General features: G+C 54.1%; 4 protein-coding genes across 4 annotated transcripts; 3 read left to right on the top strand and 1 right to left on the bottom strand.

Moving 5' to 3' along the window:
• Positions 1 to 1,602: 1,602 nt before the first annotated feature.
• INS49_004160 (uncharacterized protein) lies at positions 1,603 to 2,418 on the top strand (the record flags this gene model as incomplete). The annotated part of the gene is made up of 1 exon (XM_043164950.1): positions 1,603 to 2,418. One exon carries the CDS (start codon positions 1,603 to 1,605, stop codon positions 2,416 to 2,418), a length of 816 nt encoding a protein of 271 aa, XP_043018600.1.
• Positions 2,419 to 4,499: 2,081 nt separating this feature from the next.
• INS49_004159 (uncharacterized protein) lies at positions 4,500 to 4,911 on the bottom strand (the record flags this gene model as incomplete). The annotated part of the gene is made up of 2 exons (XM_043164949.1): positions 4,500 to 4,786; positions 4,845 to 4,911. 2 exons carry the CDS (start codon positions 4,909 to 4,911, stop codon positions 4,500 to 4,502), a joined length of 354 nt encoding a protein of 117 aa, XP_043018599.1.
• Positions 4,912 to 8,020: 3,109 nt separating this feature from the next.
• INS49_004158 (uncharacterized protein) lies at positions 8,021 to 9,440 on the top strand (the record flags this gene model as incomplete). The annotated part of the gene is made up of 2 exons (XM_043164948.1): positions 8,021 to 8,432; positions 8,506 to 9,440. 2 exons carry the CDS (start codon positions 8,021 to 8,023, stop codon positions 9,438 to 9,440), a joined length of 1,347 nt encoding a protein of 448 aa, XP_043018598.1.
• A 524-nt stretch (positions 9,441 to 9,964) lies between these two features.
• Positions 9,965 to 11,656, top strand: INS49_004157 (uncharacterized protein; the record flags this gene model as incomplete). Its single annotated transcript, XM_043164947.1, has 1 exon — positions 9,965 to 11,656. The coding sequence occupies one exon, from the start codon at positions 9,965 to 9,967 to the stop codon at positions 11,654 to 11,656; it is 1,692 nt and encodes a 563-aa protein (XP_043018597.1).
• Between the last annotated feature and the right edge of the window lie 376 nt (positions 11,657 to 12,032).

The raw sequence follows: 12,032 nt of genomic DNA, 5'->3' as shown, positions 1-12,032 counted from the left end.
TTGGATCGCTCGCCCCTCCATTGCCAAATGGTAACCGGCGCGAAGGCTGGAAACATTTGGGAAATGAATCTGGGACTCTACAACATCCTCCACTCCGCTGAACTGGTCGTATGTCAATACACGAAGTTGAGTAAAGGCCGGTGTTGGGCTTTGCAAGTGCTTAAAACAGCCCAGTGGCTTTGTGAGTTGTAGGTGGGTGACTTGGGGGACAAGATTCAGGGCCAGTACATGGAGCCATCTGTAGAATGCGGCTGGGGGCCTATAACCTCCGTCTCCAGAATGCTGTAGCTGAGCACCGGGACCAGGCTCATTGAAAAAAAGGATGGAGCCCCTCTGGCGCTTCTGAAACAAAGCTCCAGTTACCACATAGGGGACCAGAATGTGATATTTGGCGCTGACATCAGTCCAAGACTGGAGATCCTGTCGGGTGATGCGGTGATACTGCGGTGGAAAAAACTGGAAGAGCCCCATGATGCGGACTCGCTTGCCCAGGGAAGGACTCGCGATCAATGCTTGAAGAAACGACGGAAGCCAATCCTTCACCTGGCGATTCCAATTTCCACCATTGGAGAAATTGAAAAAATAATGAAACAGAATATCCTGGCTCATAGCGCGGAATTCGCGAGAAACCAAGCACAAAGATTTCAAGGCGGCTTTTCCTTCCCGAGCCTCAGGGAGTGTAAAGTCCGGTATGACATGTGAGTGCTTAGGCATTTGGCAATGTGCACATAGAGGCTCAAAGATCTGTACCCAGATCTCTGTGGGAAGGGAAGGCAACATGATGGTGCTTCTGTATCTGCCGTGACGTGTTGGGGTCTCGGAGTTGTCAATGCTGAATCGGTATCAGAATTGATGTTGATGGTCTGAATGTGACTGGAACCTGGAGATAGGCACACGGCACTTTTACAATATGCAATTTGATATTACTGCGCGTTGTCTTTGGGCAATCCACAGGACTTGAACAGGTCATACAAAGCATTCTAATCCAGACACAATAAGTGGCATTGAGCTTTGGGGCGCATCTTGCCCTTGGAAGTTCTGACTTTGTCCTTGGTGTTGGCAGGAACAAGTGTTTGTTTGATCAAAGTCCCCTTCGGATCAAACTGCCCTATTCTTCATTGTACCAGGACCACGAGCTGCGTGTTTGCATGAGTGTGCTGGAGGGAAAATTCCCGCCCAATCTTGATCTTACAATATTTCACAGTGTGGATGATGCCTGCATGTGTCTAAAATCCTCCTTGGGTTACAGCTTTGATTGGTGTGCTGGATCTCAAGTGAATTCCACTTGCAGTCTTACTCATACATTCATTTCTTCTCTGCTGGCGGTTGGCTGCTCAGGTGCCATGTGCTGCTAGCTGCTGTTGCGGGGACCCCCAGTGGCATCCAAGGGGTCTGGGTGCTGTGCCACTCTGGAAGCTCCGCAATTGCTCATCAACCAACAACATCAATTGTAGACGGCTGCCTAACTAACATCCACCATTCAGAAAGTTATGAAGACTCTCTAAGGTAGCCTGTCCATACCTGTCCATACCTCGTCAGTCATTTCTTCAATTTGCTTCCCCAAAACAACTACATCGCCCACACAATCACACGCAAACAACAATGGCCATGGACTGGCAGAGCGAGGGCCTAAACACCCAGCCGGCGCCCCTTGAGATCGTCAACCCGCAACCCGGCCAGCAGCACACACACACCGTCATCTTCCTCCACGGCCGCGGCGACACGGCCCCAGACTTCGCACGGAGCATCAGGTACATGGCCTGGAGCAACTCAAAGCGCCAAACAGCAATAGACGTCCTGCCGACCTTCCGTTGGGTCTTCCCCGACGCCGGCCAGAAGCCATGCGCCAGGCCCGGCATGCCGCCCTGCATGAGCCAGTGGTTCGACGTCTGGGACCACCTCAAACTCCAGGACCACGAGGAGCTGCAGGCACCAGGGCTGCGGGAGAGCGCCGACCGCATCAGGAAGCTGATCGCGGACGAGGCGGCGAGGCTGGGCGGCAGGTACGACAAGATTGTCCTCATGGGTATCTCCCAAGGCGGCGCTACAAGCATTCACACGCTGCTGAACCTGGGGCTGCCGGAGGCTTATTCCGGACCGAAGCGGCTTGGGGCCTTTGTTGGTGTGGCTTGCCGGATGCCGTTCCCGGGCCGCAATCTCAATGACACGCGGAAGATCCTTGATTTGGAGGGAACGCCTAGTGACGAGCTGCTTTTGAACACGCCTGTTCTCCTGGAGCACTGCGTGGACGATCCGACTGTTATGTTCGCGGGCGGGAAGCAGTTGAGGCAGCAGCTTGAGGGTTATGGAGCATCGGTTGCCTGGAGGGAGTACCCGGAAGGTGGGCACTGGTTTAAGTCACCGGAGGGATTGGATGATCTCATTGAGTTCTTTTCTAAGGTGCTCCATAGAAATTAGAGGTGCCAATTAGGGTTTATGACAGAGCTTGGCACAAATGTTGGGGTCGGCAGCAGGGGCATCGCATCCTCTCTGACTGTGTGCCGAGGCAGGCGTTCAAGACCGTATTTGGAGGATTAACAAAAAAGTGGCACCCAGGATGAGTGCAGTGGGGACTTCAGGATTCAGCCACGCTCAAGGATCGAGGATTGGGACGGCTCATTTTCTTTGTTAATGACAGCCATATAATCTTCTTTTGTAGCCGTCATAATGGACGGTCTTGCCCTCCATGTCCACTAGCGAATTTCCTCAACAACTGTTCAAAAGTCCAGGACGAATTCAAATATCCAGTGGCCAAAACTAGCCTCCAAGAGTCGCCATGAATAGGATAACGCGATTCCTCAAACCCAAAGCAACAAAGCCTTGTGACTGCCACTCGAAATCGTGTCCCAGTGCCCGAGCAAATCCTGGACCGGATGGTTACTGCGTCACGCCGGTTGTCAAGAAGGGCGGTTATTGTATGAGGTGCGCGGAAGCAGAATGCCATCGGTTCTCGTACGATGGAAATGTCTACCAGAATCCTCCGAAGTCGAAATATTGAAACGCACGATGCGTTGTTGGCGACGGTACACAAGCATGTTTATGAAACTTCAATTCAAGTGGTATTCGAATTTAAGGAATTTTCGCGATGCACAGCTTCCGCGGATAAGGGTATCTGGAGGACAACATGGCTGAAGAATTCACTGTTCTGGTAGGAAGGGATGTGGTTACTCAACAGGAACATCACCATTCTGGATTTGTCGGGAAGAATCCGTGCTGAGACGCCGTCACTGTTTCGGCCAGGCAAGGAGTTTGGGAGCGTACACAAGCAAGGCATTTCATCGCAAACGATACTGGAGCGAATGAATAAACAAGACCACAAAGGTCGAATGTGGACACAAGTTCTAAATTACGAACTTGAAGAACTCTGTGAATCTCATTCAGTTCCTGTGAACACACTTTTGTCAAATGTCTGTCAATTCTTACGAGTCAAGTCATTATCGTAGCTACAATGGCACAAAGAGAAACGGCCAGTCGTCCATTCTCGTCGGGCACGGAGCCAATTCAAAGCACAATCATCATCGAATTGGGCTCTGCAGTGTCACAAGTGCTGACGGTGAACTCATCAAAGCCCTCGGCATCACGAAGCTGGATGATGCATGAGCCTTGCTCGCCCTGCATGGGCTAGCGCATGTCCTTGCCATTACAGTTGCTCCCATCGCTGAGCGCTTGACCTGCTTCAAGTTCTCTCTAGTAGACGTGTAATATTCGTGCTAGCGTATTCATTTTGCACAACGGTAGAAAGTCGATTGGTGCTCCATCGACCACTGTATGGAATCTGATCGATACTCGATTAGTATTGCAACCACATCCAACGTTGGCACCATCACTTTCAACGGGCTCAACTGCCAAGCGTCCTTTGCATGCTTTCAAAACCTCCGAATGCTTGAATAATAGGAGATAAATATCCAGCGTATCTGAAATAGCAGGTGGGCAGTGCTGTCTTGCGCCCAAATTAATATGTGAGGCCCTTCAAATTCTCAAATGCACATATACGCACGTACAGAAGCTGAGCCTGAAGAACGCTGAACTCGATAAATTTGTATAGTATGACTATCAGACGTACTTTCTGTAGGAAGCTATCCAACTCTAATTATAATATATCTAAGATAGTTCACTATATGGAGATTGTCGAGAAATCTGGCCGTGGGCCCCTGTCCCAAAAAACATTGCCAAAAAAGATTCCCTGAAAAAGAATGCCCTAGAAAGAATGCCTCAAGAGAAGATGCACCAAAAAGATTGCTCCAAAAAGAAATCCCAAAATGAGTTCCAAAAATGGCCCCAATAATAGCCCAAAAGAATGTCCCAAACAAATGCCCCCAAAAGAGCTGCCAGTAAAGCCTCCCAGAAAATGCCCCAGAACGGTCCCCAAAAATAGAATCCCGAAATATCTTCGAAAGTTATTTGTCTTAGACAAAAATAATGCTTCCGAAATCGATGTGAAGCCAATCTCCCCAGGCCGTCCCCACTTCACTTTGCTGGCTTGGACATAGACTGAGCCTTCACGTGGGTTGTGCGGTCGGCTCAGGCTTCCTATACAGCAGGATCATCATCGGGTCGTAAACGTACGAGTTCGTCTGCCGAGGGGTTTGCGGCGTGAGCTCTTGACTGGCTTGTGTCTCCGCAAACTGATAACCCTCCCGGTCGCCCACAGACTGACAGTATTCCTGGAACTCCAAGGTCCGTTGGTTGAGTCGAGCCATAAACTGGTCCATGACGGCGTCGTGGGTAACCAGCATTTGCTCGTAGGCTGCTTTCGTAAGCATAGATTCCCTCTCGTAGCTCTGCTCTGGCCAGGGACTGTTGTTCAGTGTCCTGGATGGCTTCAACTTGGCGCCTCTCCGTACTGGACGGCGCAGTACTCCTGTGCAGATCCATCAAGGGCATCATATAGTACTTGCGAAGAAATGCCATATAACAGTCAACCCGTGTTTTGAGTGACAGAGAGTCGAAAATGCTGCGGGAGAGGACAGACAGTCTGAATGAAATCGTGCCTCGGCTAAGAGGGGAGCGGGCAGGGAGAACTTACGGGTTCACTTCTTTGGGAGTCTCCCCAGGCCGGGAGCCACGCGATTTCTCACCAGACCGGTCAGACAGGTTATGATTGCAGCAGGTGGTACGCGGCTCCCATGCCAGGTCATGTCGATGCGCTGGCCAGGGAAATCCGTATCCTGCGTCACATCGTAGATCAGAGTGCCTCTATCGTGCCACGGCCTCTATCGTGCCACGGCCTCTGGTTTCGGCTCGCTGTTTGAATCACGGCGATGTTCAGGCGCCGGAGAGTTCGTATGTCATGTTGGGTAAATGCAGGGCCACAGGCATATAATACCGGTTGGAGTCTGTGGCGTTCTTGTAGGAGATCCCTGATCAGCCTGGCGGCTGCTAGCTGGGTGAAGAATATCTTCTGGCTGTACTCTAGGTAGGGGGGGAGTCCAACGTAACGTTTGCGTTCAGTTCTTGGTCCGCGCGTGTTCCACCGGTGCCAAGACCGCATATGACAATGTTGGTGACTGAACCGAGGCGTGTCGAATGGCAAAATGTTCGAAGTGCTCTGAAATTGGTCCCAAACAACCGGGCCGGTGTATTTTCCCATTCCCCGGAGTACCTCTCCAGGAGCTGGTCGACCAGTGCATTGAGGCGTGCCTCATAATTAGCATCGGACATCTTCGCAGTCTAAAGAGGGTCTTGAGGAAGATCATGTTGTCTTGATTCAGGGTATCTCGTAGGGTGTGGTTTATTGATATACGTGCTTGCTGATGTTTCCTGTGTTCGTGTTCTTGGTGTTCTTGATGCTCTTGGTGCTGGCCGACTGTGTCTGAATGGAGTGTCAAAAGGAAAGAAAGAGGGTGCTTAAATAATTGGAAAGATGCGTTCCAATACCGAACTGCTCGTACGTTATTCACCTTTCCAACTCATTAACTTAGACTGAGCAAAATGAAGTTGATGGTCATGGAGTTTTAGACCAAGAGAAGTCAGAGGGGACGCCTTGAAGTCAGAGAAGGGCGTTGCTGTAGAAGGCGCATCGTCATTAATCACTTGCAAGAATACCATCAGTCGCTTGCTCCTCCACGCAGTCTCGGAAGCCATCGGACGACTCTTCTACTGTCAGAGTGACTCTTGAACCCCGAGCCTCGTTTGTTGTGGCGAAGGTGACTCGCCGAACTCCTCAGTTATAGTCCCATCCAGATTATATCATGGTGTGTCTGTCTCTGTCGTGATGTACGGCCTGATCAGACATGACGACGACTCAGGACCGAGTTGCCCTTACGGAATCGATCGTGGGCCGCAACCTATGACATGGTCGGACTGCTTGTCAGGATCCTCACACCTCTGCAGACAGTCCTCGTATTGAGACACTGAGACCGACGGTGATCATCCTAACTTGCGACAATATTGATGAAGTCACTCAACCACATTACAGAAACTTAAACCTGTGAATGTAACATCGTCGAAGAGTTGGCTAGCTTTCAGGGATGACCTTCTTAGCGTCGCGAACGACGACGAAGTCCCATTGTAAGTGTTTAACCACGTAGGAACAGTGGCAAAGAGACATCTGGGTAGAACAATATGAGTACCAGAGACTGGCGTTTCTTCTTTGATAGTTCGTGTACGTAGAAAGCTTTTATATCCACGTTACATATTATTGCCGTCAACAAGGACTTTCCCAAGGTTAAGGGTCATTAAAACGCGGCTGAGAGATGTCAAGATAGCGACTTCTCCATGAAAAGATTGTCAAGAATGTATCAAAAATCTTGCTACAAAATTTGATCTTCACATGCGCGGACCGCATCGTGAAGGTACGGCAAATAAACAGCACTCGAGAACGGCCGGTGTCTTCGAAATGCGACGCCGCGGTCGACTTCAGGTTGCTCTCTCCGATGGCCAATCTTGATTTGCACCTTGTGACATTATTATTCTTCTACTTGCTTGCATACTCGCTGGATCTAGGGTCTACACAGGTGAATGGCATTACGAATTGACTGTGCTTCAACCTTGTGAGGCTTTCCAATATATCACAAATGAGGACACCAATCCAGGGATCCTGACAGTACCACGCTGCAGTACTCTAGAAAAGGTCTTAATTTTGACTAGGCTTTTCCCGGGACTTCCATGATGGAATGAGAATAGCACAACTGCGGTACTAATTTGGGCAATCGACAGGGACACTCATTGGAGGCAAGGCCCTGTCTCAGTTTTGAATTTCGAACAAGCTATACCAGACAGCAGGGCTAAAAGCAGACGAGACATTATTGATTGTTGAGGTGTTGGAGAGGTTCATGGGGCAATTTTGTCTGCTCACTCTCTCACAGCAAGCTTGCGTCGACGAGCGACTACCGTCCCGCATATCCACAGTCGTGGTTGTCTTTCATGATCTTGATGACAAAGCTATTCTAGTAAAGTTCGCCCCTTTCCCGGGCCCATGATCTCCAGGGCTCAGAAGACATCGTAAAGTTCTAGTCACTGCTAGCATTGTGCAACAGATTCGTCCCATGCCGTTTCTGTGAGCGTGTCTGCTGGACGGAGTGAGTGGCTTGGCCTCTGTATTTGTGACGCCCTGCGGCCGATGGCCAACTGCTCAGAACCTGGCTGGCGGGTCCGATGGTGGGTGACAAAGGCCAGGCTTCAGGAAGCAATTACCACAAGTCACCCACTCTCTCTCCCTCAGTGCCAAACTTGAACGTTTGTCGTGCCAGCAAAAACGTGAGGTCAGCCAGGCAGTTACTTAGGTGCGTGCACATTGAGGCTCGGCATGTCCAATGGCAAGCTCAGCTGTTATCAGGCCGGGGCTGACAAGCAAGACCCCTGGAATCGGAGCTTAATCATGCCGAGGCTCAGGGGTGACGTTCCACTGGCATTGCATCATCCAGGCTTCCTCCAAGTCGCCCAAAGCTCAAGCTTCCAAGAGCAGACGGTTATACACAACCAGCCTCTCCGTTTCCCTGCCAATTCTCTACGTTGAGCGGATGGTTGTATCTTGTTCTTATCATATTTCAGAACCCAAGTAACACCACAGGCTGTTAATATGCGCTCTTCACTACCGGCCAAGCTCACACTGCTGCTGCTGGCCTGCTCCGAGCAGGTCGCCGGCTCTCTTGGCGATGGATCGCAACAAGTCATGATCGCGCCCCCAGAGAACGTCAATGATGCTTCCACTACCTCCTTCGACTTCCATAACGACCATGTTGTCGACGAATCCATCCTCGCGGCCATCGCAGCCTACCCAGACCCCGTCGATGCCATGATCTTCCTCCGGCCCGAGATGGCAGTACAGCTCGCCGAATCGAGACTGATCCACGTGTTCGGCGAGGACAAGCCTAGGTGGATGAAGGAAGGCGACAAGCTGCGGCTGCGGCAGAAGAGGAAGAAGTTCATGGATATCACAGACCACCAGGAACTCTATGTTGACGGCGTCACTGCGTGGGAAGGGAAAGCCAGTGCGCACTACTCTCGAGACCCCTCGGCGCCGTGACGGTAGAGATTCATTGTGCTGACGGCCTCCTCATCCAGACCTTCCCAAGTTAACCCACCAGAGCCTCGTCAGGCCTCTGTTTTCCAGGATCTCGACCTCCCGAATGCGCGATATCCTTAAGCACTTCTCGGGCTACTACAATCGCTGGTTCGGCGGCGAGACCGGCGAGGAGTCCTCCCAGTGGCTGCACGACCACATCGCCGACATCGTCGCCCACTCGCCGTTCCACGCCCACATCAGCCTCGAGTACTTCACGCACCCCTTCCCGCAATCCTCCATCATCGCCCGCTTCGAGCCCAAGGTCCGAGACCACTCCAAGCCCCTGACCATAATCGGCGCGCACCAGGACTCCGCCAACTACCTCTTCCCGCTGCTACAGGCCCCGGGGGCTGATGATGATGGATCGGGCACAGTCAGCATCCTCGAAGCATTCCGAGTGCTGGCCTCAAGTGGATACATACCAAAGGAGGGGCCGGTCGAGTTCCACTGGTACGCCGCCGAGGAGGGAGGGCTGCTTGGCAGCCAGGCCATCGCGGCGTACAAGAAGAAGGAGGGCGCCAAAATTGGGGCCATGATGGAGTTCGACATGACCGCGTTCATTGCCCGCAACGCAACGGAGAGCATAGGCTTCATCAAGACCGACGCCGATGCCCCCTTGACCAAGTGGGCCGTCGACCTCAGCACCGAGTACATCACGTCCATCCCCACCAGCGTCTACGAGCTCATGCCCGGGGCTGGCTCCGACTACATGAGCTACACCAAGATGGGCTTCCCGGCCACGTTCGCCTCCGAGGGCAACCCAGTGGCCGGAGGGTTCCCTGGCGAGTTTGACCCGTACGTGCACACGGAGAATGACACGATGTATGTTGATGATGAGACGGGGCATTTCTCCTTCGACCACATGGCGAGGTTCTCTGAGCTGGCCATCGCTTTTGCGGTCGAGCAGGCGGGATGGGACAACGGCTGGAGGTAACTATTTACACAGCATGAATTGAATACATTGCGGCCGCCGGCCTTACCAGGGATCGGAGAGACCACCGACCGATTGAAGCGGCGTTAAAAGACGGTCGGCTGCTCCGAACAACTCAAGCCTCGGCCTGAGATCCCACAATATGGCGAAACGACATCACTCCATTAGTCCGGCTGCTCACCATGGCCCTGCAAGACCTCTCCACATGAAATGCAATGCTTCCGAATCAACTTATCTTGCTGACTGAGTAGTCATTGCTGTGTGGCTGGCAGCCGTCAGCGCTAGCTTGTGGGGGCTAACCAACACCTGCATTGGGTTGTGGGCGTTGAATCCTGCTGGATTGGACGACCCCAAGATGCTCCACAAGTGCTAACCATGCCAGACTCAGATGGCCCCAACGGGATGACGACTGATAGGATTCTCGGCCCACTGCAGTCGGGGCGCAAAGGCTCAACCAACAGACCATGCGTGCGTATAAATATCGTAGAGAAAGCACTCTGCTTGTCTCTTCTCTCTACAGGTAACCAATGACCGTGAACATGGCCTACAGCGAAGGCATCACTGCGTCCACCGTGGCACTAGGCGCCATCGCCGCCATCGCCATCTACCTCAGCGCCAAGGTCACCTACCGCCTGTACCTGCACCCGCTATCCCGCTTCCCCGGCCCCAGGCTCGCCGCCGCGACCTACCTGTACGGCGCGTACTACGATGTGGTCCAGGAGGCGCAATTCGTGTTCAAGTTGGACGCCCTGCACGACACCTACGGCCCCGTGGTGCGCATCAGCCCCGGCGAGGTCCACGTTCGCGACTCCGGCTTCTTCGACACCCTGCACCCAGGCCCCGGCGGCAGGAAGACGCACCGCGACAAGTGGTACCGGGCCAACCGCGCCAATGGCGCACCGGGCTCGCTCGCCTCCGCGGAGGCCCATGCCCTCCACCGCGCCCGTAGGGCCGCCGTCAACCCGTACTTCTCGCGGGCGGCGATCGCGCAGCTCGAGGCCGAGTCTATCCGCGCTAAGGTGGAGCTGTTGTGCGAGCGACTGCGGGAGCACGCGTCCCCGTCGTCTGCTGCGGCTGGGGGTGCTTCGGCCGAGGGAGGCGGGGAGGTGGTGGACGTGGGCGCGGCTATGACAGCCTTGACCCTGGACGTCATCTCCGAGTACTGCTACGGCGACTGCTACGACTGCCTGCGGGACCCGGCCTTCGCGCCGCAGTGGAAGCGCGCTATGCAGGGCGGGTTCGAGTCCACCAACGTCACCAAGCACTTCATCTGGCTACTGCAGCTGATTAATAGCCTCCCCGCCTGGCTGGCCGTCAAGATGAACCCGGACATCGCCGTCTTTGTGGAGTGGAAGGACCGCCTCAGGGCCCAGGCCAAGGCCATCTACGCCGAGCAACATCAACAGCAGCAGGCCGGTCTGGACAAAGACGGGAAGGGGGTTTGGGAGAAAGAGGAGGTGGAGGAGAAGCAGAATCAGCCCCGGCCCAAGACCATCTTCCACGGCATCATGCAGGCCGACCTCCCACCCGCGGAGAAGACGGCCGACCGCCTGGCGGACGAGGCGTTCGTGCTGCTCGTCGCCGGCGCCGAGACCACCGCGCGCACGCTGTGCGTCATCCTCTGCCACCTGCTGTCCAGCCCCCCTGTGCTCGCCAGGCTGAGGGCGGAGCTGGACCCCGTCATGCAGCAGCACCAGCCCCAGCTCCCGCCGAGCCGCGTCCTGGAGGAGATACCGCTGCTGAGGGCGGTGGTGCAGGAGGGCACGAGGCTCGCGGAGCCAGTGACCAACAGGCAGATCCTCGTCGCGCCGGAGGAGGATCTCGTCGTCAGCAGCAGCGGCAACGGCGGCGGGGGTGCAATCGTGATCCCGCGCGGCACCCCCGTCTCGCAGACGTTCCGTGACGTCCTGCTGGACCCGGAGATCTTCCCGGAGCCGCGGAGGTTCGACCCGGACCGGTTCGCGAGGGCGGCGGCGGAGGGAAACAGGCTCGACAGGTACCTGGTGAGCTTCTCGCGGGGTGGGCGGTCGTGCGCGGGTGTCAACCTGGCGTACGCGGAGCTATACCTGACGGTGGCCGCGCTGGTTGGCCGGTTCGACATGGAGCTGTTTGACTTTGACAGGGCCAGGGACCTGGACGTCGTGAGGGATAAGTTCATCGGCATGCCTTCCAAGGAGGCGAGGTCTATCCGGTTCAGGTTTCGGCCGAGGGGCTCTTAGGCCGGAGTGTGTATGTAACTTGGCGATGCGAACTCTACGTGTGCCAGGTCATTGCATTTGTTTGCTCCAGTCCGGTGTCGAAGACTGCGGAAGATTTGAGCATCGCAATCTGGAATGTTGACGCATCGCCATATTTATCCTTCCTCGTCGTGAATGACTGAATATCTTGTCCCGGTCGAGCGCGCACCGAGTCCAATGTCTTTGGATCAGGCCTCTCTTACGTACATCTCTCCCACCGGCTTGCTCCAGAACGACACGCAGATCTCTCACCCTGCACATTCAAACAAAATATCTGGGCTCACTGGGTTCTGACTATATGGACCGAATGTTGGCACGATGCTTGAGCTTTCAGGCCGGATGCTACACCGCCGTCAAG

Source organism: Diaporthe citri (genome assembly GCF_014595645.1).
Source record: "Diaporthe citri strain NFHF-8-4 chromosome Unknown scaffold_11, whole genome shotgun sequence".
Classification (NCBI taxonomy): domain Eukaryota; kingdom Fungi; phylum Ascomycota; class Sordariomycetes; order Diaporthales; family Diaporthaceae; genus Diaporthe; species Diaporthe citri.
This window is presented reverse-complemented; position numbering and strand designations above follow the sequence as displayed.